General features: G+C 38.2%; 1 protein-coding gene across 21 annotated transcripts in view; it reads left to right on the forward strand.

The window, feature by feature from the left end:
* The window catches only part of TENM3 (teneurin transmembrane protein 3), a 485,815-nt gene that overhangs the window by 289,480 nt on the left and 168,379 nt on the right, over window positions 1-27,956 (forward strand). For 12 of the 21 annotated variants that reach the window (XM_069855859.1, XM_069855863.1, XM_069855861.1 and 9 more), the window contains one exon: window positions 17,989-18,198. The exons of the other annotated variants lie outside the window; for them this stretch is intronic. In XM_069855859.1, the coding sequence (XP_069711960.1) occupies window positions 17,989-18,198 (210 nt within the window). The remainder of the gene's footprint in view (window positions 1-17,988; window positions 18,199-27,956) is intronic. 21 annotated transcript variants of the gene reach the window in all.

The raw sequence follows: 27,956 nt of genomic DNA on the forward strand, positions 1-27,956 counted from the left end.
TTCTAGTTATGTCTTTTGATCAGTCACTTTGCCATGCAGAGACCTCTATTTTGCTATGCGTGCTTAGTTTCTTTAAAACTGGTGAAGTACTTGCTAAAAGCCTTTTGGAAATCCATGTAGGGTGTTTTGACTAGATCCCTGGTTTAACGTGTGTTTGAGCTATTCAAGGAATTGGGTTAATTTTATAAGACAGGACTTCACTTTATGAAAACTGAAATTTGACGCTTCTCAGACATGTGCCCACTTAGTCTGTTTGTTATTATACTTTCTATTAAATTAACTAGCATATAGACATCAGCTTGCAGATTGCCGTTCCCTGGAGCTTTTCTGGAACCTGTATTAGAAGGTAGCAGCACATTAGCCACATTGGAGACCTCGAGCAGCAAGACACTGGGGAGAGGGATGACACACTGTCATTGGTAATTCAGCTATTATTCCTTTGAATTTTCGTCTCAGATGAATGCTCTCTGGTGCCAGCCATTTGTTACTTCATCCAGAGAAAGGGCCAGGGTTTTCTGTTACACACGTCTGTAATGCCCAGTACAACAGAGTTCTTAGTACCCACCGCTGTGAGATCAGATATTAAAAGCTGGGTTAAACTAATGTGACTCATGCTTCTGCTATTATTTGCAAGTTTTGGTAATGTACTACTCTCTTTTGGTTTGTTTGATTTTATATATTTTCATTCCTCATACCGATATTTGTGAGAGTAATGCAAATGGCTGAAGAAAGGGCAAGATTTCATTTACAGAGAATGAGACTTTAAAAGTTGTGAAAAAATATAGAGTAATTAGTTATAAATCTGAGATGTCATTTGAAACTGTATTATTCTAGAAAAATTCAGATGGAAGCAGTATTTTTAATTCGATAGTTTCATTTTGGGAAAAAAAAAGGGCCACATATGGTCTCCATCAGTAATTATCAACCTTAAATTACGTTAGTTAAATTTTAGCTCATGGATACTAAATGTGCACCAGCACCATGCATGGTTTCTGAGCGAAGCTTTTGCAATGTTTCAGTTTTGGGGAATATTCTTTCGGCATTCCTCGTTACATGACTTGTTCAAGGCTGAGCAAAGTTACGAGCTACTTAAAAAAAAATGACCAAAGAAGTTGTTTAAGGTCACAATCTGCCATTTCCTTTGTCAAAGCTGTGTCACTTCTGTGCTTTTTAAGAGATTCAGAACTGATTTTTAGCCACACTGAGCTTAAATTTTGAATCCATCAGGCTTTTAAGCTCTTTTAACACCCTGAAGTGGGCTTCCCACATGACAAGGCAGAAGAGCATTGCAGGTGAAATGCTTGACAGCAGGTCCTTTTGCTGCTGGAGAGCAAAACGTTGTGAGTCTCCTCAGATGTCTGCAGAAGCATAGCCACAATTTTACTGCAGAGCTCAGCTGAGGGAGCTTACCCCCGCTCAGAGTGGAGGCAGAGCAAGAGATTGTCTCTTCCTGTGTTTTTACCTTAAGGAAAGGGGCTTTTGTGGTCCTTTATAGGGTCCCACGTGATGTAAAAACTGGCAGCTCTGATCTCCAGCTTCAATTTGTGCTGTGTTTCACATCCTGTCAGCCCTCAGTGGGAGAAATGACTGATTCTGTTTTTACTACTGCCATGAGTGTTCAGAGCTGTGAGGTGTGATTCATCACACATACGCCACTCAGTCTGATACTCCACCGTGCTTGTATCAGAGGCATGAGAAAAACAAACTGTTGTAATTGGGATTACATTTTTCCAATTGTGCTTAAGGACTTTGCCAGTTATAGGAAGAAACAAATTCTGTATCAATAAGTTTTCTAGTTTGTGAAGATGAAGGCAGGAAAGATGGAGAGAGAGGAAAACACAACAAAAATGACCAGGTAATGAGCTAAAGTTAATTACAAATTATATGTGGAACTAACATGATTGTGCATTTAAATTAATCTGTTTGGCAGGCAAAGATTAAATGGAAATTTTAGTATAGTACTGAGCACTGCTTATGTAGGAATTCTGATAGGCATTTCATTCTGGTCTTTCATTTTTTTTCAGTTACTGTGAACAGACTAGGAAATTGGAGTTTCTTAATTATTCGTCACCAACACAAGAAAATATAATGTAAACAAATTGCCATGTTGTATTCAAACCTAACTTTTTAAATGATAAATACATGCACTTTACAAAACAGCAGACTCCTTCAGGAAGGCTTCCCAGCATCCTTCCCCACCATATTCATAATTTGTAGAGAAATCTTCTGAGATTTGCCTTCAAAAAGGTCTTTTTGACAAAGTATCTTGGAAGCATCAGAAACAGGGCAAGAAACAAGTTGGATATCAGCACTCTGATTGGCTTGGACACTGGTAAGATTCAGCTGTCAGATTTAGTATTGAGGAAAAACATCCCTTACAGATCTGAATGGCAAAAACTTTGAGGCTTTTGTCTTAGGTTGTGCTATCATAGAATAACCAGGTTGGAAGAGACCCAGTGGATCATCGAGTCCAACCATTCCTATCAAACACTAAACCATGCCCCTTAGCACCTCGTCCACCTGTGCCTTAAACACCTCCAGGGAAGGTGACTCAACCACCTCCCTGGGCAGCCTCTGCCAGTGCCCAATGACCCTTTCCGTGAAAATTTTTTTCCTAATGTCCAGCCTAAATCTCCCCTGGTGGAGCTTGAGGCCATTCCCTCTTGTCCTGTCCCCTGTCACTTGGGAGAAGAGGCCAGCACGCTCCTCTCTACAACCTCCTTTCAGGTAGTTGTAGAGAGCAATGAGGTCACCCCTCAGCCTCCTCTTCTCCAGGCTAAACAACCCCAGCTCTCTCAGCCGTTCCTCATAAGGCCTTTCTATGAGGATCACCTGCTAGGTTTATATAGGTGTACTGCACCCATGTTAAATGCAGTTCATAACAAGGACCTTGGGCACTGATCTCCTGAGGACTGGGTTGCTAACATATACATAACAGTAGTTTGAAAACTCTAGGAGGGAAGCTGTTTAATCAGAGGATTTTGAAGGTTTGTTTCAAACATGAAATAAATAGGGAAGAAAGACAAACTACTTTTTTAAAGGGGAAAATAAAAGGCAAAGTGGGAGTTCAGCAAAGGATGGTAAGAAACATTATGTAGAAGGAGGTGTGGGTTTTGGGAGCTTTCTGAAGATGTTTTGGGGACGGGGCTTGTGGGTGCCAGCAGGTCATGACAGCTAAGTTAGATGGCCACATTTCCTTCTCAGTTCATTGCATTTCCAGTATAAGACTGTACACCCACACATACTTCTTCACACAAGCCTGGAGTGTCTCTAAGACAACTATGTGAACTTCACATATGGTATCGGGCATGGTATTTTCTGGCCACAAATTGGCCATTTGTGCTTCCTTTTTAAGTACGTAATAGCAATGATTATAACAATAATAACGGAGCATTGTGTATGGAAGTGCTGATGGAGTTGCTGTAGGGAATAAAAGACCTCAAGATAAACAGTGAAGCTTGGTCTGTTTCCAGGCTAATGGAATGCATAAATAAACTGAGAATGACCCTAAAACTATTTCAGTGGGTGACTAAAACCTCGATATTTTGTGGGGTGAATTTCTTACAGGTGTTCTTTCAGCCTCTTTCTGTAGTTCAGGAATGCACAGCTCATAGTCCACGTGTTGGATTTGCAGCCCAGAGGTTAATTCAGTCCGTTGTCTGCTGCCTTTCAAGACCTGGCTGAAATCTTTTGGTGTTTGTCCTTCTTTTCTCAACTCTCGCTTCTTTGACGCACGGCAGGCCAGCCTAGCTTGCAGCCAGCACGCTTTCTGCTCCAGAAAGGGCTTTGACAAGGAGGGTAACCGAGGCCAAGCTGTGTGAATTGTTCTTCAGTCACGGTTTGCTCCGAGCCACCCCCTTTCCTGGCTGCAAGGGAGCAAGCAAGGACTCAGTTGGGCACAAACCCAGGGGTGATGCTCATGTGGAGTTGTTGTTGTGTGTGAACTTAGTAAATCCAGCTTTTCTGGAAAGCATTATGCCTTCCGCTTCAGCTGTGCACTTGCAGTCCAGCTGATTCTCCCAGGCTCAGCACATTTGGCCATTTCTTCCCAGCCTGCAGACAGTGCCGCTCCTGCCACGGTGTGGAGCTGAACCCTGCTGTGGTAGCTCACACAGCTTGATGGGTTTGTTGCTGAATGTACCATCATTTCACCATTGAGACAGAGAATAATTTCCAGACTTCACTGGTGTAGGCACTACCTCCTTAAAGTGTAGACTAGGAGAACAACTAACAGATTCCTCCTTTTTGCGTGTTTATTTTAGGTCTTAATAGACTTAAGTATTTCAGGACTCTGTAGTAAAATAAATGCCTGAGGGAGCCTAAAATGTTCGCACATAGCTAGGGTTGGCAGGAGAACAAGAATTCAGTGTCATGAAAAATTTAGCATGCTTGGCATTCGTCTTGATGAGGAACTAAACACAATTCTTCAGAGATTTTCATGAAAAAAAGAGAGGGAGAACAAGTTGCTCTGCTATTAGCTGGGGCACTCACTTGGAAGGTGGATGATACTTAATCCTCTGGCCTGAATCAAGCAAAACATTCAAGTGTCTTATCTCTGGTTAGCTGCTGTTTCTGCCCATTTGTCTATCTTAAATTGACCAAAAGTTGGGGTAACCATCTGAAATGCCTCTCCAGTAGCAGATGGCAGTAAAGGTAGTTCCAGGTTTCTTCTTGTGTTGAAGAGTCTACAGTTCCTTTTGGTGTGTGGTTGGGGCATACTTTATAAAGACCTGCCCAACTGTATCCACTTTGTGCATTTTTTTTCAAACATATCTGAGTTTGCTGTCATCAGAAGAAACAATGGCATTGCCTAAATTGCCTCTTATTTATGTTATTCCATGTACATGTCACAAAACGCTGGAAATAGATTTTAAGTATATTTTAGTATGCCAGTGGTTTAAGTTAAATGGCATAATTATTTAACTAGTGCTACATTCAACACTCCTACATGTTCTTGTCTTGATAATTCTTTAGTCCAAGTTCCCTTCCTTTTATACAATAAATTAACTAATGTGTAACAGAAGAAGCATCTGAAACGTTTGAATTGCAATGTAAATGAAAATGAAAGAAGTGTCCATTAATAAGAAGGTTTTGTGGAAATAAAAGGACAAAGAAAGGCAAGATGGAGGATGGTAAGAGGCAGAGGTTTCCTTGGCTGTAAAAGAGAAGACTGGGGCATAGGGAAGCCTTTTCTTTAGGAGGTCATAAATGCCATGATGTAGATGGCACTGCCTTGACTTCCTATAGGTTTTGCGGTTCTCAGAGGTACATTGCCTGCTGGCTTTGCAGTATTCAATTCATAACCTTTGCAGTGTATAGGAGGTGTGCAAGATAATACCATGTTTTTTGCAAAGCAAAAAGGAGAAGGAGCATGCATTTCTGCCCCAAACTTGGATTCTGGTAGAAGGTGACTGAAGCAAGAAGATAATTTGGTGCACTCTGTCCAGCAACTTTGCATTCAACTAGCATGAGAACCTCTCTTTCAAAGCTATAAATCTGTTTCTAGAAATCTAGAGGGGTTTGTTGTTTTTTTTTTATAGATAACGTCAATGAAGACTAATCTGAACTGGGGGTGGGAGAGGGAAAGCTGGATGCATTCTAATCCAATAGATACTATGAAAACAGACTGTAACCATAAAAATGTCAAATAAAGCAATTGTGTATTACTGTTTACAATGAATTGTTTTCTGCTTTTTCTGCTAATCAGGCATTTTCATAAGTGTATTTTCCTTCCAAATGGATATATTGTTTTTCCCATGGAGCAGCTGTGGTAACATATTGTACTTGCATGTTAGGATTTTTTCTTTCAAATGGAATGATGTGTGAGTCATTTATGTCTAAAACATAGTAAAACTTATTATACCATCATTCATACCACATCTTTTGAAATAAACAGATCCAAAAAGACACTTGCAGTGAAAGTTGGATTCCTGAGAGTTTACAAGGGGTGATGAATTTTATGGGTTGATGCATCATTTTTATTCAAAAGAAATTTGTGTATGGTTCATAATATCACTGCCTGCTCACCTCAGCACATGTAAACTTAACAGCAGTGTGATAGAGGGGTTTGTATTAAGCTGTGTTTATTAACATCCTCCTCTGTTTGACAGAATCTGACTTTAAAGTATCCTGTGATTTGTTTTCTACTTTTGGATGTAAAAATTCTGACCAATAATTGACTTTGCAGGCTCTAAGTGCTTCAGAAAGCACATAGTGAATGGTAACTGCTTCAGAAAACATGTAATGAATGATTATTTGGACTACTAGGATACCTCATAGATAACAAGTACAAACAACACAAAGAAAAGAAAGCATCTAAGATAACTGAGGAAGAAAGCTAAGACTATTTCTTTGTCTTTATCTCTTCGTGTAGATACCGTAGCATTTCAAGTGTAGGAGGCTAAATCAAGTACCATGTAGTAACTGCAACTGCATCAGAAAACTGCATGCGTGTTAGGCATAAACATGCTGAAGCACAAAAGGAATGAAACGTGGGTAAACCCAGTTTCAATTCTGTGTTTCTCTTTTTCTCTGCACTTATAAATTGCATTTCCTTATGGTCTGATCCTTTCAGAATGAATGTTTAGCTTGTAAAGTGTTCCCACGTAATCTTTTTGTTAAATAGTGCTGCGTTATCAAGCATCATGTGAGATTAGTTACTTTGTGCCGATATGAATGTGGACAAAGTCAAACCATTAGTTGGCTTTTTCAGGAGCTGCTCTCATAATTGGTTACATTACTTCTTTTTATAAAAGGAACATTGTGTGAATACAGATGAAATCTTGGCCAAGGACCTGTTAAAAAGTGTCTCTTTCAAAAGGGAAAAAGACCAACCGAATAAGAAATTTGTTCGTGTCTTTTCTTATCAGTAAGTGCTTTGGTAGATGTTTTGGCAGTAGAGATTTATGAAGGTTGATGTGAATGAGTGGATAATCGTGGAAAGCATGTGCAACAAAGGATGTGAGGAATTTCAGTTTTACAGGGCAGGGCTTCCAGACTGATGCCTTTAAATGCTTCCTTGTAGCAATTAGCTTTTATCTGGCATGTTTCACAGGTACTGAGAGGTGTGTCTTGAAAGTATAATGCTTCAACGTTAATAATTTCTGGAGAAGTCAGAGGCTTATGCAGCTTCTGCTGGTAATCCTACCATTTTGATGAAGAGCAGTTGTTTCAGAGTTTGTAAAGCACTCAGACTAGAATCTCCTTTCATCTCTTTTCAAAGAGATGGATAACCTCTGTCGGCAGATTTGGATGGTCAAGTTGGCATTTCTCTTGTCCTTGGACAAAGTCCCAAGGATTCTGGAAGCAGCTTGGTAGAGAGGGTTTGTTAACCTTGGCCTCAGTCAGGAGTAAAGAAGTATTGTCTCTATTTTGGAATTTTCCTTATATGTGTTTTGGCCCAATCTTTTGGACTTTTTGTATTTTCATTAAGATAAAACCTCTTAGAAGTAACTGACATGGTTTATTTTATTTCATTTTTTAATATTCTGAAGTGGTCAAATTGGCAAAGAAATAAAGATTGCGTTATTACTGCTAGATTTTATACCTAACACTTCATGAGATGTTATTAGAACCTCCTTTTGTTCATTAGCTTATAACTTTATGAAAAGCATTTTTGGACTGAAATTTTCCATGTTTAGTCTGAGACAAGAAGAATTATTTTTACCTCTGTTCAGCATTTTCTGACCTACCTAAACTAATATGAGTGGTTTGTATATTTTTTTTTAAGAAATGTTTAGGTTTGGATTCTTCTGAACTTGAAGGGATTACTGACTGTGTTTGAAATTCATTGGCTTTAAATTCTACATGTATCTAGAGCACAATGCAGTTTTGACCAATGTAAACACAGATAAAATGTTACGAAATTAAAAGGTATCCAATAGGGTGTTTATATAACTAGTCAAAATAAGTTATATTTTAGATCACAGCACTTTCTTACAGTGAAAGGCAGTGACTAAAAATGTGTAACTTTATAGTGCTTTACAAATACTGTGTAAATTTTCTTACCAGTTAAAACATTATTGTTTATCTATTCAGGCAAAAATAAGGGACTGTGTTGGTGTGTGGTTTTTTGTTTAATGCTGAATTTCCCAAGACACCTAAATAGAAAGTCCAGCTTTCTCTGAGTTCTCAATACCAAACCATTTTTATTGTTCTCAGTTTTTTAAATCATCCCTCGACAAGAGCAGGCTTTGTCAAAAATCTCGCCCTAAAATGCCACCTCTGGCCCATTTCAACACTGCTGCCTTAGCGGCTTTGGGAGTGAGCTAACTTTGGTGGTCATGCGGCGGGTTTTCATTTAAGCTTTCCAGCTTCCTGCCTGTGGTGGTCTATTTGTTTCTAAGGTAGAAATATTTTCTCCACATGGGCAAAGCTGATAAGTTCTGTTCCAGCAGAGAAATAAATTACATACTAGACGTAATGAGACATCAATGTCCAGTAAATGTCCTGTTGCTTGCGAGAGTGGTACTGCGTGAGACAACAGTCGATAATTTGCTGGTAATTCTCTAATTCCTCCCCAAAAAAAAATCCTTTGTTAAGGAGTTACGTTTAGTGTAGCAGAAAAAAAAGACCCAACAAGGGACAAAACTTGAAAGTGCAGCAGGAGAGGAAGGGCTTTTGAAAATGAAGCAATGAAGAGCTAACAAAAATACCTGCTCAGTGGTGTAACCTTCAGGCATGTGGACCCTATGAAGTTCAAAACTTCTTCATTGGTTTGACAACTTTGATGTTTCATTAGCAGGATTGCTTTCTCCTTTCTTGTTGCTAAACTTATACTTCTGTAAGCATTGTGTGGTTCTTTAGTTCCATGGGAAGTTTTTGTGGTTTTACTTTATTCTGTTGGGAAAATGAAAGGGATAGTGGCACGATGTTTTATTACATATGGAAGGCTTTGGCTGTAGCGCTACTCGTTCTGGTGACTGCCTAACAGCATACTGGTCCTTGCAGGGCCATGCTGGGTGGCAGGAGGAGCTCAGGCCAGGGCATGTGCCAGTCCCTGGGGCAGCATCCCGTGAGGATCGAATAAAGATGATGACAGTCGTTGCATTCCTCCTTGTTCTTCTCCTCCTCCTTTGGTATGATCTTTTAGAATAGCTAAATGTCCAAGAAATGCAGCTAACAGGGATATAAATAATCACATTCAAGTTACTAGTTGGAATATTGAGAATTAAGATACTGGTTTTGTAGGTGAACTTAATGGAACGTTTTTTTTCAGCAATTTGTTGCTCTTTGTTAGCTTCTATCAAAATCTTTTTAAATTGTCATGTTCCCTTCTAAGACAACAAGTCATGGAATCACAGAATCACCAGGTTGGAAGAGACCCACCGAATCATCGAGTCCAACCATTCCCAACAATCTCTAAACCATGGCCCTCAGCACCTCATCCACCCGTACCTTAAACACCTCCAGGGAAGGCGAGTCAACCACCTCCCTGGGCAGACCATTGCCTAGTGATATATTATATTATGATATAATGATTATTGCCTAATGATCTTCTGTGGTCTGCAAGCATAGGCAATCTGATGTCATTAAGAGCTTCTCTGGGTGCTTTGTTTAGAGGGACTGCAAGGCAGTGGCCGCATTGGTAGCAAAAGTAGGCAAAACTCTCATCCCTGCCATTGCTTTGAATTCTTTTCTCATTTGAGGCCTGGTAGCAGTAAGAAAACCAAGTTTAGTTAATTAGTATTGCTTTTGATTCCTCTTTAGACTACTTCCTACTGGGGTGGGAGGAATGAAGGTGGAAAATTACCAGATTTGGAAAACTTAATTTGTGACTCATTTTCAGAGATTTATTTTCTCTTTAACAAGCCTCTCCCCCACTCCCTTCCAAAAAAACTCCCAAGTATTCTTGTGCTCTTCAAGATGCATTTTCCTATTATAAGAAGATTTATCTGCTCCCCACCAATTTAGCCCAAAACAATGTTGAAAATACAAAGTACATGGGCTAGGAACAAGTCATGCTGGAAGAATGATAAACCAGATGTGACGTGGCACAATCTATTTCACTGCTAATAGTAAAAAAATAGTAGAAAAAAGTCACAGATAGGAAGAATAAAGAAACATTTCTTCAGAGATTACTTTTTGAGGGAATTACTCTTTATGAACTGCCAGCTGAAAGAATATCAGCATCCAGAAAAATTACAGCCTTTTACAAAAGTCAAGATTGAGAGTGGAAACAGTAAATGCTTCAGCCTCATTGTTGAGTATAAGACACACAGAGAATGAGAGTAGCTATCCTCCATGCACCAATCAGCTCCATTTTTGATGCTTGATTCTATTTCGAGGGGCGAGGAAAAAAAAAAAGTAGGCTTTTTTCCTGGTTTTTGCTTGTGTCTTTGGTGGGTTTGTAGTTTGGGTTTTTCAACATGAAAATCCTGACAAGTTTTTGAGAAGGACTGGGTTCTGTCTACAGCACTGTGTGACACCAACTCAGTTGTTTGTTTTGCGCATGAATTGGTGAATGGGGAGTAGCGAGACTGCCTGCACATCCCCTACTGCTCAGGAGACCTCTCTTGCCCTCTCCCTCCCCCATACACTGGCCAGTGAAGCAGTAAGCCCAGGTGGACGAGCAGAGCCGTACAGGGCTGACGGAGGCAGCTGGTAGCCATGAACAGGTGCCTTTTGCATTGCAGCAGCGCAGAGCTGTGCCTGCATAGATGGACTGTGCATCTCTGCACATACCTTGTCATTTGGCCAGATTAGAGTAGGTGCCAGCTCAGTAACTGTGCTAGGAAGGGCCAAGTCTGTGTCCAGCTGGGGACCCCTGGAGATCCCCTGTCTGCACAGTCTAAACGCTGTTAGCCCTTGGAGGCCCCTGGCTGGGATGCTTCAGCTGCCTATGTTCTTGCCGCCAGAACTTCAAGTTGGTTGCAAGTGGTAGTGGCTTGGCCAGAACTGGGAGTGTGTGACTTGTACAGCTGAGCTGGTGTCTCCCTGGCCTGGCTGTGAGGCTGTCATCACATGGCAGAGGAGCTGGAATCCCAGCAGATGCTCTGAATGGAGAGGTGACATTTTTGTGTGAGAACTTCCAAGTCTCAAGTGTGATAGGAGTTAATCGAAACATTTTGCAATCTGGTATTGATTTCTTCTATTTGCTTCTGTCCAAAAGCACACTTCCTTCAAGAAAAATAATTTTAAAAAAAATCGGCATCTTTTTGTAAAAATACAAACACCTATCAGTTATTTCCTGAGTGGAATGATTTTCACTCTCCTGGAACTAACTCTTTGTTCCCCTTCCAACACTACACATGCCCACTTTTGATTAATGTTAGGGGAAATAAAGTGGAAAGTTCAGTTGAGTTGAGCAGAATAGCTCCTAAAAATAAAACCTGGATGCTAGAGATACTTGCATCTTTAGTTCACCTCATGAGCTTTTTGCCTAAGTGAGTAGACTTTTGGTCAGCACCCAGCTTTTATGTTATAGGTAATTCCTTTTGAAAATAATAATAAACAAATAAAATAGGTAGTGAGAGCAATGCATTTGAGTTAGGATAATCTGTCTCTTAAGGCTCAGATTCTGCAGTTTCCGTACAGGCAAAATTCCCCTTTAAAGCAAAGACGAGCACTGCCTGAACTCAGGATTGAAGAAGAAGCTGTTGTGATCATGCAGTCTGACCCCTGAAAGAACAGGGCACTCCTTTTCATTTAGCAATCTGCTGAGCAGCAGCTGTTAAATTTCTGAAACCACCAAGATGCCTCAAAACACAAAGTGTTTGCTTCAGAAATGAGTGTCAGTTCTAATGCAAAACCATTTTTCTTAAGAATTCTTTCTTTTTTCAGAAGACAATTACAAGCTTTATATTACAGGCTGTGATTACTGCACTACACTTCCAAGAAAAACAAACAAACAAATTACAACATTTCAGGCCAGCATTTCACTTGCTGTCTAATGCATTACTTTTGTTTTCAAATCATTGTCCTCTGATTATAGTCTCCTAAAGTTTCAGCTTTCACAGTCTACAGAAGCATTTGCAACTTTGTGAGCTTAAAATACATGTCAAGATAATGCACCTGTTTTGTTTAGAAGTAATAACTTTTCAAGGAAGTCTAGAAGAGGTAGCTGTCATTTGAATTTAAGATGTGGTCGCAGTTTATCAGCACTCAGAGGGATTTGAAACTTGGAAAATACACTTCCCAATTCAGGGGTAAAGTAGTCATTACTCGTTATGTGTACTAGCAAAGCAAAACAATAACACTGAAATGGAAAACCCACAGCAGATTGCAAGCATTGTTCTTACGCATTTGAAAGCATTTGTTTTTAAAATAATTCTTGACATATAGTTCTTATTGAAGTGTTTTTCAGTATGGATGGATTTCTATAGTCTTATTTTTTTATGTGTGCATGTGTATATATTTGAAAGACTGTCCATGCATGTATTCCCTTGGGGAGATATTCATAGTAGCTACAATGGTCAACTCTGATATAAGTAAATAAAGAGAACCATTTTGGTAATAAATAATCATACTTTGTGTGCCGTGCTACAACACTTTTCAGCAGTTCTATTTGCATGTAGAGTTTTAATTAAGAGATAACTGTCACTGCAGGTTGACTGCAGAAGGCTGCAGTATCCAGCAGAGAGATAAATGCCAATGCCAAGTCGTACAGGTTGGAGAGCATACAGGGAGTCCATAATAAAAAATGGGCTTACAATTAAAATTCACTTATTACTAACGTACTGTGTTATACAGTGTTGAAGAGGTCCAAAATCTGGTTGCTCGGGGTTGTGTATACCAGATGTGGGGCCTGGATTCTTTTAGGGTTCTTTTATCTATATGTGATACATTGGAAACTGAGACTTTGGGATGTGATCAGTATACTTCTTAAGGGAGTGTAGGTGCCCTATTTAACAACAGTGTGTTACAGCTTTCAGCACACTAGGAAGTCCTAGAACAGATTGCAAAAATTCATCTCAGCTTGATTCAAAAGGACTATAAGTGTCCTTCTGCCTGTTTGTAAGTGTTTCAATTTCTAATTAATTTAGCCAGAAGACACGTTATTTCTGACCTTCACAAACCACTGCCTATCTGATCCCAGTTTTGAAAGAGCCTATTAACTGTTTTATTAGAAAACAAAAACAAAAAAAACCCCAAAATCTGCCTTTTCCAGTTGTGAGAAGCAAAGTACAAAATGGGTATATAGAGCTACTATTGGTGAGCCATACATATGAAGTATCTTTCCAGTAAGTTTTTGGATTTATTTGACATAATAATGCCATTTAAAATAACATGAAATCTTCATTTCCATGAAGTCACCAGCAAAAATTCCATTAATTTAAGAAAAGAAATGAAATATCTACCTTGCAATTTGTAATTTAATAGCATTTTCTCACTGACACTGAGGTTGGTAAGTACTCTTTACCTGTAACTTCAAAATAAGGTTCTCCCCCTCTGTCTTTGAGATGCAGATAGAGTAATTTTTTTCTTCAGTCTCAGTGACAGGGGCTGCCAAGACGGTGAAAGGAAAAATGCACTGTTCTGCCATAGTTAAACAGCCTAAACAGAGCTGTCTACTCTTGTATTGCCTTAAACAGCTATCAGAAGTTGTATGTAAAATGTAGGTGTCGGATTTATGCATCCTGATGGAGATAAAAATAATGGCCCTTCAAATTTTTATAGTGAAATTACTTTTGCAAAGTGTATAACTCGCAATATATCTTATACAACGTGAACTGATAATGCTAGGTTTTGAGAACTGCTCTAGATACATGAACAAAAGCTCAGCATTAAAAAAATTCATGAAGCAACAAAAACTTTCCTGACATAAAGCATGATCTTAAGAATGTGCAGATTTATAATTACAAAAGAAAATAAACAAGATTTATTCTTTGTTGCTGGGACCATATTGCCAGCAAAATGGCTCTGTTTTAAGAGTTTGAATCTGTTGGGAAGCTTTCAGAAGTGCGTGTATTTTAGGGCTCTGCAGAGACTTTCTGGGTCATCTATTCCAGCCTGCTCACCCTACAACAGCAGGAGATCATCACTACTCCTTCTCTTCCATCCTGCGTTTCTCCTAAATGCCATGTTCCAAGCGTCCAGTACTATTTTCTTTAAAATACATCCAGTGAAGATGCAGCCTGTAATTCATCTACACACCCATTGGTGATGAAGCAAAGTGCTTCATTAGTGTGTCATGACAGATGAAAGTCGAGCAGTTCTTGGATTCGTTCTTCATAATGCAATATAAATAAGCTTAAGTGCTGCTAATGGATTTTGTTTAAGGGAAGGGGTGTTGGCGACCTGTACACAACTGTCAGCTGTGGGTTGTGGCCAGGTGAAAGCATCCCAGAGGCTCTGGGGCTGAAGGCACAGCTCTGCCCTCTGCTTCCCACAATCCTTCCTGTGCGCTGTAATACCCTCACTGCACTTCCCTGCTCTTATACCCACAGGTATAATTGCTGGCAATTGCTGTGTTAAGCAGCAGCAATTGCCAGAGGCTCAGCCTTGGACTTAAGCCTTAATATACAAAGTCCTACGCATCTCTATGCCTTCCATTACTACCAGTCCATTCATGACAGTCTTCCCCATTTACTATCATTTTATGAGTTGCATTTAACCAACTTGTCCCTTTCAGCTTTTCCATATGTGACATCAGTTCCACTTCTAACTTATATTTAACTGTCTTTTAGATCAGTGCTGATCTTTGCACAAAACAGTACAATTTTTTAAACCTAATTACCTTGTACATATATATTTAATGTATCCATTATTAGCTCAGATGTAATTCTTTGTTAATGTTCTTCTTTCAACTAGTTTTCTTTAGGTTTTACTTTCTTTGGGGACTCATTATTTCCTTAGCAAACCTATTCACATCTTCACACATTGCTATGTTGAGTCTGTTCCTGATGGAGTTGGCCTATATTTACTGCAAATCTTTTTTGCATTTTCATGTGAGATAATTTTTTCCGAAGTACATAAAGATCATTTTGATTATGAAAATGTTAACAAATTAAAGTGTGTTCATCCTCATAACTAACCTAAAAGATGAGATTTAAGTACTCTTAAGCCCAATATTTCTCATGAAAAATAGCTTACTATCGTGTATTGAAGTCATATAATAAAACAAGAAATTTGTTTTTTTAAGGTGTGCTCAAGAAAGTTAAGGCACAGAATGAGAGAAATTTTTGATGGGTGTATACTGAAAGAAGTAGAATGGCAAATTGATATTTGTGTTTTTGTGGTTTTCTTTAGAATGAAATACTCTTTGCGTCATTGTGTGCCTCCAAGCTGTATGGAAAAAAAATTATAATCAATATAATTGGCTTTTATCATACTTAATGATTTTTGTGATTTGTAAATGTGTTTGTTAAGACTACAATGAGGGATATTGCAAAATATAATACTTATAAATGCCTTTCATTCCGTATTAAAAAAATAATTGTAGAGGAATATGCGTGTCATTTACTATCCCTATTGCTCATATTTAAAGTCGGGTTTTTTCGTAACATGCAGCTTATTCTGTAAATGGCAGTGTAGTTAGCTATCTGTCTTTTCACTTGGAATCAAAGAGGAGGTCACTGCAGAGATCTACCAGTGCTGGATGAAGTTGTACAGAAATACGTGCCCCAGCTGGTTGGCCTAGGGTTCTTGAGAAGGATTGGATAATATAACCAGTTCCTTTTTCTCTGCAGACAATGTAACTTTGTGATAAGAAAAACCTGCCTGCCAGAATTTTTTATTTATTTATAAAAATCAAATCACCAAAGCTTCATAAATTCTTGTTGGTATCACAGCCCTGTCTCCTGATTTTTGCAGAATTAGAGATCTGTCCCCACTGAGCATTGTAGGGGGAGCTTTGCAAATAGCCCCACGCTTCCAGCCTGCATTTGACACACGGTGTTTTCTGAACTGAGAACCTCAGTAAACTGGAGCAGCCAAGTAATGCTCTTTCCAAATGGCTACTCATCAGTGAAGTGCAGTGTCAACTAGCCATGCGGCACTTAGACAATTAATACATTTGGATAGATAAGGAATTCACAAAAGGATTAAGGGACTTTGGACATGACACATTTTCAGGCAGCAGAATATTTTGTGTGATTACAGTTTGTGTAATCAAAGCTCTGTTGTATATGAAAGTTAATGAGTGTACATAAAGAAGGTGAGAGGAAGCATAATGAGACAGTGTTACGCACAAGCTCCGTAGGTATCACTGAGATGCTGATTTGCTTCAGACACTATACGTCTGGAACGTATTACCAGAGCTCTCCTCTCTAGTAGTCAGAGAAGTCCAAAGTGAATAAAGGAGATTGCTCCAAGCTAAAAAAAAAAACCCAAACAAAACCAAACAAACAAAAAACCCAAACAAAAACATAGAACTAATTTGTATTTGAAAAAATAAAAACAAACCACCCACTTAACTATTATTGGAATTATTCAAAAATGAAATATAATGGCTATCTAAATGGATTTTGGTACATCATAAATAATGCATTAAATACTCTTATCAAAAAATAACCACTAATCCACACCACTGAAGCAAGCAATATAAAAAAATCGAGGTGGAGCAAGAAAATGTGGTGGTATTTTAGGCTGAAAATGTGCCCACTCTCTACTTCCAAATTCCCAGGTTGAGCCCTGTAAGCTGTCATTCCCCCATCCTTGTTGTTTCCGTGGCTATAAACCTTGAGTTTCACGTGGGAGTTACTTGAGTACTAGTTAGTGCTCACTTTCCTTCCAGAACTAAAGCTGAGTCTTAAAAATGGTGATAATATTGTGCTGTTCAGTATAAGTTTGAGATGAGGTGAATGACATGAACAAGGTAAGAAAACAGTTTGTGGTCAGGCTATCACGGGTTTCTTTCTAGGGAAACCAGTTGGTTAGGACTTAGCAACGTGGTTTAGAGATCTTGAAGATACCATGCAATGGATTAAACTGAATATGAAAGCAAAAAAAATTAATAGTCAGCATGGTGCTAGCGGTGTACAAGGAAGATAGAGGGAACATAATTCAAGCTATTGGTGCCATTATGATTTATTGTGTTGAACTTAAATATGACATTGAGAGGTGCTGCACGTCTCAAGCAAAATTGTACTACCAAGCACCATAAAAGCAGATCTTTACATTTTCTGATACAATTCCCCACGTACAACATACTAGTTCATTCAAAATTAGTCCAGCGATCATCTTCTCACAGCTTGAGATCTGTGCTGACCAAATACTATAAAGAACCAGTATATTCACAGGATAAATGAGGTAACTTTTTCTCTGCTGCTTACTGGGTTTAATTACTGTCTCATTAAAGGACTAAATGTATTGTTATGACATCCTAAATTTTTATTTAAATCTGTTTTCCTTCATGATACCTTTATGATACTTTCAAGATGTAAAAATGGGATGCAGTCATTGCATATGCATGTTTTAAAACAAGTTGTGCAGATGGACTCAAGTTTGACAGGTGAAACATTTTAATAGGTTTTTAAATAGTGTATGTATCTGAGAAGCACAGCTAAAAACGTGAATTCCCGTCAGAATAACTCATGGTGGGAATTTAGGGCTGTGAGCATGCCTGTGTGAGCTTCGAAAACTGTTCCTGTTTCTTTGCTTATCTGTATTATTTTCTTCCATAAGCAGATTTTAGACAGCAGTGTCGCACTGAAAATGGCAGTTCTGTCTTTGGCTATGTATTTAAGCTCTTTTGTTCTGCCTAAAGGCGTGAAAAATAGAAAATACTGTATTTTCAAAATGGTTGTACAACAAATATTTCATTTCAGTTGGCAACTGTTCCTCTGTCATTCTGTGTTGCATAGATACTGGAATTCCAGTAGTGATAGACAAACCATCAAAACAGCAAGTCAGAGAGGGCATTGTGTTATGTTTCCTAAAGAACTTAAGCCAGTTTCTGACACGCAATTGTCTTTTTTTTTTCCATCTCTTTTTTCTTGTTTTATTATTTGAAGTAGACTATTTACCTCTCAATGCTGAAAAAGAAAATTTTGTTGTTTGTGTAATATCTTGACCCATATTTTAAATTTTTTTTATTTTTTTTCATAGGTCCTCCCATGCCATCCTCCTCATCTAGTCCATCAGTTACTGAACATTTACACTCCCCTCCTCCATCACCCAACCTCCATGAAAACCAGAGGTGGTTATTAAGTAATAATGCCAGCCAGCCAGTTCAGGATTCTGATACAGATGAGGACTATACTGCCAGCTCATATCTAGTGCAGACCGGTACTGTTTCTGTGTCTGTCCCAGGTCATGGTAAGAAGAGAACACTTTGTCCATAGTTTGAATACCCTTTTATTTTCCATTCTCTTACAAAATTGCCTAATAAAAATTAAAGACTGTATTTTAAACTGATTTTCCTTTAAATGTTACAAATGCTGTTTCTACTTTACTGTAGGATAAATGAGCAGAAAGTAACTCCTAATATATAAAAGCTTTAATGTTGTTTTAAAATGCAATACCTAGATTAAGCAGTGGCCATTAGTGATTTATTATGTTAGGTAACTTGTAGCAACTGACTAGCCTTCAGTTGTACTTTTTTGAAGGGTAGGCTGAAGTGGGTTCAGTTGTCATGATGTTTATCTTCAGACTAATGTAAAAGTTATCTTTTACGACCTCATCGAGTTCAGCAGGTCCCAACTAGTCCGTTAGTTTCCCTGGGGCAGGAGAACAGGATCTGTATATTACTGGATAGGGCACTGTAGACTGAGGAAAGAAATCTAGAGAAAGAGAGACAGTGTGATGACAGAAGGCAGCAGTGGATCCTGAGAGGTACGTTCCCATGTTTCTCATCCTCCCAAAAAATATGAGTAGCCAACATGAGTGACGTGTACTTGAAATGCCAGCATCAGCTTATATGTGCTGCCATAAGAAACCACATTTTTACTTTTGTTTTTTTTAACATAAAAAAGTAATAGCCACAGGATTCCATTTTTGTTCCATGATTGAAAAGATTTTCTCTGAGTAGGCACACGAGAAGAATGATTTGTTAATTCACAGCCCTTCCTCAGTAGATCAGCAAAGCTTGGAGGAAGCCTCTACATTTTCCAAGAACCATTTGTCCCTTCTGATTGTAAAGAACTCTCCTACAGATGAACCACTAGAGGGGGTTTGGAGAAATATTTTTCTCACAGGTGGCATCATTTGGTTGGACAGAATTATTTTGCAGAGCAAAACCCTATCCTTGAGCTTCTCCTAGCTTTGAGTGCAACTTTGGTGGTATGTCTAAAAGGCCAGATGTGCTAAGAGCAAATCTGAATTTGACAACCTTTTTGGATTGGGGGTTTTTTTCCCTATTAGGGGCTTGGATTAAGATCTTTAACAATGATGACTTTATTTTTGCATGTTTAATTTGCTCAATATTAAATTGGTAAAGAACTCAAAAAAGAATGGTAATACATTGTCATAATCAGGTTATGTTATGAAGATGCCGCCTTCCATTTATGTCTAGAAATAGGAAATCTGTTAGAAAATATATGCATTCTCCAAAAGGTAGCCTGGTTTAGTTCAATAAGTCAATATATTTAGGTTATTGTATCCACCAGCCCTTCCTCTGCAAATTAAAAATGCAAAAGCAAGGGAAAGCTGCTAAAAATTTTAATAGTTGGGATGAACTCCTTATACCTCCCTACCTCTTAGGAAGCTAGTAAGTGTTCATCATTCCTGTAGGTTTTAGCAGTTTGCCCCTTCTGCAGTTTTCAACAGTTGATTGCCCGTCTGAGTTTGACAACATTTAGGAATATTCTTTAACCTCTTTCAACCCAGACTAGCCCAAATAATATCAGCTGGTCCCATGGCAAGTTAGGTCTTGGCCTTTTAGCAGGACAAAATGAAGAGGGATTGATAACAAGCAGGACAATAAATGGTAATGTTGAGAGAGTTGTTCTTTGTTAGACTTGGAGTAAGCAGAGGGAAAACCCAGCATACTCTCTAAGTACATGTTCATTTTCCCCTCCCCTCTCTGTTCCCGCTGTGCTTCCCTGTCTCTTCTATCTGCATATGTCAGATTTGCCTCTTCAGTGTATATGTGGAGTAGAACTGCTTGCAGTTTCTGCTTCCTGCTGTCAAAGAATTAAATCATTGATATATATGCACTCAAAATCCAGTCGTGCTGGCAGTCAGATAATACAGTTAATGATCTTTCTCTCTCTCTGCAAGATAAGACTTGTTTTTAGAAGTGCTTCAACATGCTAACCATGGATACTATATCTGTGATTGCTGTGATTTAAGTGAGGTTTGTTTGCTTTTCTGCTGGACAAAGAGAAGATCATAGGTGTACTGGTAGTGGGTTTCCATCCCTGTACTCAGCTCCAGAATCAGGGTTTGCATTACTTGAAGAGATGATGCTTTCGCCCAGCACATAAATGACTATTGTTTGGAATATCTACTTTTGCTTATGGTTGATTTGTCATTTCTTATACTACTGGCCTACTGATGGGGTAAAGATATGTTCTTTGAAAAAAGGGTCAAAAGCAGAATTTAATAATTAAGCTAATAATTTCTAAGTTAGCTACAACTTTCTTCTACTCGATGATTTGCATTGCTGTGTAGCCTTTTTATAAGTATGTAGATCTCTCCAAATCTACCTTAGAAAGTAATTATCATTTAATTGTGGCCTTTGGTGCAATCTCATCTAAGTATTCCATTTCTTTAGCTAAAATGGTAATTAATACAGCATGTGTAGTGCTTTCACAGAAGGAAGTGATTTTTTTCACCAGTTGTCTTTTCATTTATCCAGATGCAAAAGAAATTTTCCATGGTATCAAGTGTTAATGGGTACAAAATAACTCCAGTGCCATATTCTGGATTACTTTGTCCAATGTTTATATTAGCAGGGAGTCAGGGGTGGCTCTGGAAGCATTTAGGATAAAAAGCTACTGACCGAAAATAATATTGAACTGTTTTCAGTTGTATTTGTTTTATGTGAATAGCAAGTTAAATTACCCTCTCTTTAGTCTATGCAAACATCTGTCTGTTTTCTTTTAGTCTAAGTTCATTTGATCAGTGTAGGGGTTTTTTATTAGCTCCCTCAAAATGTGAAGGATCTAATCAAGTATTTAGAATGATATTAAACTGAGCCTTTGGGTTTGATTAGTTTGTTTTGTTGACCAATGGGAATTAGCTTTCATTTGAGGAATTTGTTTAAAGAGAAATAAAAATTACCAGCTATCAGATGCTTGCCACATGAGAAGAAAAGGCCTTCGTGGAGGTATTGCTAGTAGGTCTAAAATTTCAGATCAAGTAAGGAGTGTTGTGGACAATTTTCTAGGAATAATTTCATTTCCTTAGAAGTAGTGTGTTAATAAATTGTAAAATTCAGAAGGAGGTAGATTTTGGGACCGTCAGTCGTAATAGTGTTCCTTTACGTAGAACCTCCAGTTAATTCTACTGGTTGTTCCTCTTCTCCAAGGTGCAGTTCTGCATACTGACTCTGTTCCAGCAGTCAGCCTACGTGTCTGCTGATTTCAGAACAATTTGCTAAATTTATTGGTTTTGGAAAAAGAGCAAACTGGTTTATAAGAAACAGAGGCATCTGAATTTGTCTGCAGGGAAGAGGGGCAGTTGTTTAAGTGAGAGGAAGAGTGAACTAAGAGATGGCAAGGAGAGAATTTTTGAAGGTGGCTGAGATAGAGAGGCTTTCTTTGTGTAATAAAGTCTGCTTATAAACCACAGAAGTCATAACAAGTCTGTATTTAAGCATCTTGATAAGCGTCTTCATCTTTTTCCACTGAAAACTGTGGATCAGTACAAACTTGAAGGGGAATTTATTGAAATTAGGAGTTTATCTTTCAATACGGGTATTATAATGAGAAGTAGAGCGCTAAATTCTTAAGTTAAGCAGAGACTGTGAAGAAATTATGTGGGTTAAATGTTAATGCTTACTGCTGATAGTGGAGATTAAGAGTCTGAATTAGAAATTGAGGTTTGAGGATTTTTACCCCCTAAGTTGGAAACACTGTGGCAGAACCATCAAATATAAAATAGAGAAAGTTGTATTTCACAGCAGCATTTGTGTAGTATATTTGAACATTTAAGTTGTACAAGGTTCTCATGTTTTTTAATTACAGATTGTGATGATAGCTCACCTGATGGGGCAATCTGAAACAAATTTCAACATAAAATAAAATGCTTTTTTAGTTGCCCTTGGTCAAGTGCTGGCCCAGTGATGTACAATAAACAAGGTTTTGCTCCAGTCACATGGGAGTTGCAGATTGATGAGCTTTTCAGTTCCAAACAGTTAAACTCTGAATTTTAATTTGTGAAAGGCAAAAAAATAATCTAATAAGATTGGTTGAATGATAATGTAGAAGAACTCTTTGTGTTCAGGGGTGTCTCGTTGTAGGACATCTTGCTCTATAGACACCAAATGTTCTGTGGCAAAATTCTTCTATAAACATAATTTAAGGACTTAAGTTCAAAATGTCTCATGAGAATTTGATGGGAGAGTTTATACGAAAGTATCTGTCATACAGGAATTATTAACTCTTTTATCATACCACAATGTCAAGAAAGCAAAGTCAGAACGTTCTGTTTTTATCAGAAGCACCTGAGAGAATACAGACCCAATGCTCAGCAGTGACAGGAGTAATGACCAGATGCAACAGGTATACGAAACACAGATGTGAATTTTATTAAGTTTTCTTTTTTTGTTACAATTCAGGCTTTCCCTCCAACTATCCTGTTTTATTTTTCTGCCTAGATATATCAATTGATGTACAACCACAACTAAGCGGTCTTCCATTTACTATTCTCCCCACTTCTGCCTTTTCCTTCCCTACAGAAGCATGAAATTGAAGTGTGAATGGCAGTACTCACAGGGATTTGTTTTAAAATTAGTGGAAGAGGCAAGTGACTTTAAGGCATCTTTTCCTCCTATGCAACTCTTATTCTTGCTCATACTTGTGGGTAGGAAGCAGACAATGTGATTTCTCCCTTCATACCTCACTGGCTTGTAAGAAGATTGGAAATAACCTGTGAATATTTAAAAGACCCATGGCAAATAAGGTCATTCCTAGCCAACATCTTGGAAGTACCTCAAGTAACTTTATTGCAGTACTGCCTACAAAAGTATTCCCAACCCTTTTATTTGCCATAGTTATTCCACAAGGGAAGCTCTGTGTGCTACTGAACTAGAGCTTGGCAGCAGGACCATCACCTGCCATGTAATCAGCAGCAGTTTAGTTTTGAATAATGGGGAAGAAAGAGAGGGGGAGGAAGGTGCTAGGGGAGAAGGAAATGCAAACATGATGGTGTGAGGTTGAGTGCTTAAAAGCTCTGTGGGCTCTTCTTGGTGAAGTATAAATTTGCATCTTTTTTCTCCATCATTCTGAGAACTAACAATTCATCCAAATTCCCTAGAAGCTCTGTGGGTATCCACATGCCTTATTCTCATTATTGTCTTACACACTGTCTAATGAGATTTTTTATCTCTGATCTCATAATTCATGATAAATTAGGTTTTCTTATTGTTGTATCAGTACACACAATTTGTCTTCTGGTCTGACACTGGTCCTAAGACATGTTGCTTGAAAAATGAGTTCAAACTTGTTTGGTTTCAGATAGTCTGTGCTAATACATTAAGAATAATATATCAAACTAAGAGGAGTTGTGCTGAAGAACATCATGGGGATATGCTATAATCTTGGTTTTATTTAACATTGTCACTAGTTATATAGATGAAGGAGTAAAAATGGCACTAATAAAATTTCTTAATGATACTAAATAGTGAGGGTTCTGAGTGCCGACTGGGAACAAAATGTTAATAGAAAAGGACAAGGAAAGATAATTAATTGTATGGCCGGAAACTAATAAAGTGAAATGAGAACTGAAAAATGCAAGCTGGTCTGAGATGCAGGGTATTCAGGAAAAATCTGAGGAGAAACAGTGATAGAGAATTTTAATCAGACATAAATCTGCAACATGGTCTGACTAACAAGTACAGTTTGAGCCGGGTATACAAATACATCAGCAAAGAGGGAATCGCAAACATATCATCAATGGAATGTAAGTTTTGAATTTGGGCCTCTTGCTGTTTCTAAGTTCCTGTCACATTATCTTATTATTTATTCTACTGTTTGTATGTATTTGGATGAAAATAATTAGGAGATTAGAGATATTAATATATGCGAATAGGAAAGAGAATGAAACTTTGGCTCAGTACATAGCCGAAGCACTAGAGAAGCGCTGACCAAAGGGAACCAATAACCCAAGATGGAATGGAGCATGTTGTATACCATGTAGAGATACAAATAAAAGCAGTAGGATGAAAATAAGGAAAGGAAAGATAAAGCATATTATCAGGAAAAACTATCTAACGGTGAACTATGTTCAGGTATCTAAATCTATCCCAAGGGAAGTGACAGAAGCTCTGCCACTTTGTACATGAAATTAAAATAAATCAAAATGTCAGCCCTAGTGTTGAGAACAAACGTACGTTTGCTTAGGAAAGGGTGGGCTGGGGTAACTTCCTGGAGCTTTTCTAGTAATACCTGTGTGCATTTCCAATCAGCTATACATGAGTTTGTAATTTATAACACAGATTACCATACTAATACATGATGTGTTTCATTAGCAGTGTGTTTGTTGCAAAGCATTGTCTGTTTAAATGTAGCAGAAACAATTTGTCCTGTAGCCCAGACTTCACTCTGAAATTGTTCACACCTTGCGCAATAAATCATTTGCAAAAGAGTTGCTTTCCTTTCCCACTTACTGGATCATTTTGTATCCTGCAAAATTACAAAATAAGGTTGCCTGTTGTCAGTGAAAACTGCCAATGTCTTCTGGGCACGTGTATGCTCATGTAAATATTTCGTAAGCAAAAATGCTTGATACCCATAAATTCAGAATGCCCTTGATGCTGAATAGAGGCATTTGACAAGCTTTCTGTAAATGTGGAATAACTTCATGCTATGAAAATACATGCTGACTTTTTTCTGAGGCTGGAGAGTGTACACTTCAACCACTGTGTAACAGTGCTTGCAGGCTTGCTCAGTAGCTACAGAAGCACTTAATCTCTTACAGTCAAAAATCAGACAATGCAGGAAGGCCAGTGTCCTTTAGGTACAGATCAACAAATTTATCTGTTCCACGTGCTCAAGGCAAATATAGTTGCTTTAAAAACTAAAAAAATCGAGTATTGAATGCTGGCCAGCTTATTTTTGATCCTTTTTGATATTTGATTTCAATTCATGAATCTGTCTTTTTATCCTCTTTCGTTGGTTTTTAAGCCAAACTTCTGTCAACATTGTTCCCTTAATGCACAAAAATGTACATTTGTTCAGTTTAATTAAGCATTCAGTCTGTTTGCCAAGAGCAAATTACAGTTCCCCAGTTTCACCCTTACCCCTCCAAAATCAAATTTTGCAAAGTGGTGGGCAATTAGTTCTTCTATCTGATTTTTGTAAGTCATGTTTTTCTTTTTAAGATTTTTGTGTTTTTCAATCTCTGTTTTTTAATAGAAGAGCCAAGACCAATTATTTCTCCTCAGATTGTGGCCTTCATAGCCTTCAAAGAACAGTCTCCCCCACACCTCCTGTATCATTAGCTACAAAACATCTTTCCAAAGATGATTTCGGCCTCTTCACAAATCAAAAGATTCAGAGTGACAAATTATCTGTCTTACACTCGAAAGCATGCCAGATGGGACAACCTGCCAACTGTGTATCGTACTGCGGATACGATCTGATGTAAAGACATCTCCTCCCCTCCTCCCTTCCCCATCAGAAATCATATTACAAAAAATCACACAAGTTAAGAAAATCTGTGAAGATAAATTAGTTCTGAAAACCAGTGAAATATAAAGGCAGAATGTAGGTTCATCAATGAAAGAAAGCTGCATCTAAATATCAGGTCACTTAAACTGAACAAATGTGTACCTGGCTGTATAAATGAACACAAAAGTCAAAACGGCATCCCTTCCTTGCTTGCCAGTGCTTGCACACGCGTCAGTTCTTTCTACCAGCATGATTACAGACATTCCTAGTAGCAAGATAAGGAACTTGAATTTAAAATGTCAGTAGAAGAATCCTGAAGTCACAATCAGGAGCAAGGATGTACTGCTTTTGTGGGGAAAAGTAGGCTGTAACAAATTTGTGGTAGAAGTTAATATATTAACATAGAAGATTAAAGGAGAAGGAAATGGTCATATAGAGAGTTTATTTTCGTTATGAATTAAAAAATCTGAGGACTTCACCCAGCCACTGCTTAGGCTGACTTCCAGGGGTACAAACTGTGTGCAAGCATACAGCAAATAACTTGTGTGAGCTTGGGATCAGACACAAGTGTCTCACATCAGCGCATTAAACTTATTTACCATTTCTCATTGTTCTTTTTCAAGGAGAGGTCTAATTTTTTAACTCTGTACCACAATACAAAATGTTTTTTAAAAGCCTTATTTAGGAAGAAAGGACTAAGGGTATTGCATGTGCTCCCATTTGTTTGTCACAAGCCTTCATAACTTTCAGAATACAAAAGTTCTTGCAGATGCACAGAATAAGTTGAGGTTTTGGTAATCTTGATGATTTTTTTTTATATTTTTTTTTTAATCTTCTGGTTTCTTAGTCTTTAGACTGTCTCATTGGTGGTTGTTTTCAGGCTGTAAAAAAACCGTGGTCAGTCATTTCGTTTCTTGCCTGTTTTAGCTGAATTAAAATTAGTTACTTTGGTGTGTTCGTTTTAAGGAGTTGGTGCTTTGGAAAGCACCCATTTCAGAAGGGTAACATGCACTGTCCTACTCATTATGGAAAAGTTTCTTTCTTCGGCTGGGACTGAGTCTTTGATTACCACTGAAGAAAAAAAGCTGTGCAAATACATTAAATACCTAATTTATTCCTTAGTTCTGCTGAATGCTGGTGATTACTAGTGCCTGATTCTGCCCTTCTGGGGAAAGCCAGGTTGTTGTTGGATTAAATGGAGGTTGCCAGCGGAGGTTAATGTGGAAGTCAAGTCATTGTAATGCGACTGGAACACATGTTTTGGTATGTAGTGTTGGAAGACTCCCTGTAGCAAAAAAAATTAGAGCATTTGACAAAGGTAAAAAATCTGACTTGTTTCTTTGTTGGCGTTTGGCTTCCACTTGAACTCTGTTCTGGCCAGTTGTGAACAGGAATGTTTTAATGTTTTAAATATGCTGCTTGCTGGAAGAAAAAAGTACTTACAAATTCTGCTGGCAGATGCTTGTTTTGCAGTCTTTTGTAGGAGAAATACTGAAGATTTGTGCTTGAGTCACTAAGCAAGAATTAAATAGAGGGACATTGATTGGATGATTGTGAAAATAGTTTATCTCAAAGTTGCTTTGAAAAATAAAAGGCTAAGCATTTGTCACTTTTAATTTAACATCCTCAGATTTTAAGTATTACCAATTATTTTGAAAGCTTAAGGACTGTGCTTAAAATGTAATTTCTTTCTCTGCACTTCTATCTCATAAACAAAAGGCTTCTCCATTTAGTATCTTTTTGCATCTGACGTAACATTGACATGAATTTCTTTGTCATTAGCCCATTAGGAGTACACAAGAGTAGTAACCCTACTTTTTAAGGATGCAGAGATCTGACTAGAAGGCACATCAGCCTTCCGCTCTCATGCAAGGCCAAGGATTCCTATTGTCAGATGCAGTGGGCATGAAAGCAGCAATTTTACAGCACAAAAACTCCAATAACATTTACTGCGGTTGGCTGAGATTGCAATGCACACAGGCACTGCTCAGTCTTGGTTGCTTAAGCACCAGCTTCCCTTGGCCTTTTGCCAGCCTGCGTGCTCCAAAGAGACAAGTCCTTTAAGGGGAAAGAGTTTTCCTTGTAACTTGCTGTGGGGTAAACAGACCATTCAGGCATAGTTTATTGCATTACATACTCGACTATGCATACTGGAATGTAGCAAAGTAATTGGTAGAATTATTTTAATCATTAGGATTCATAGGTATGAGATACGTTCTCTGAGCCATGTTTGTAAGGACGTTTCTGCCTGTGAAGTTGCTGATCATTTATTACAAAGGACTAAAAATATTCTCTCCATGG

Source organism: Phaenicophaeus curvirostris, chromosome 4 (genome assembly GCF_032191515.1).
Source record: "Phaenicophaeus curvirostris isolate KB17595 chromosome 4, BPBGC_Pcur_1.0, whole genome shotgun sequence".
In the NCBI taxonomy this organism is placed as follows: domain Eukaryota; kingdom Metazoa; phylum Chordata; class Aves; order Cuculiformes; family Cuculidae; genus Phaenicophaeus; species Phaenicophaeus curvirostris.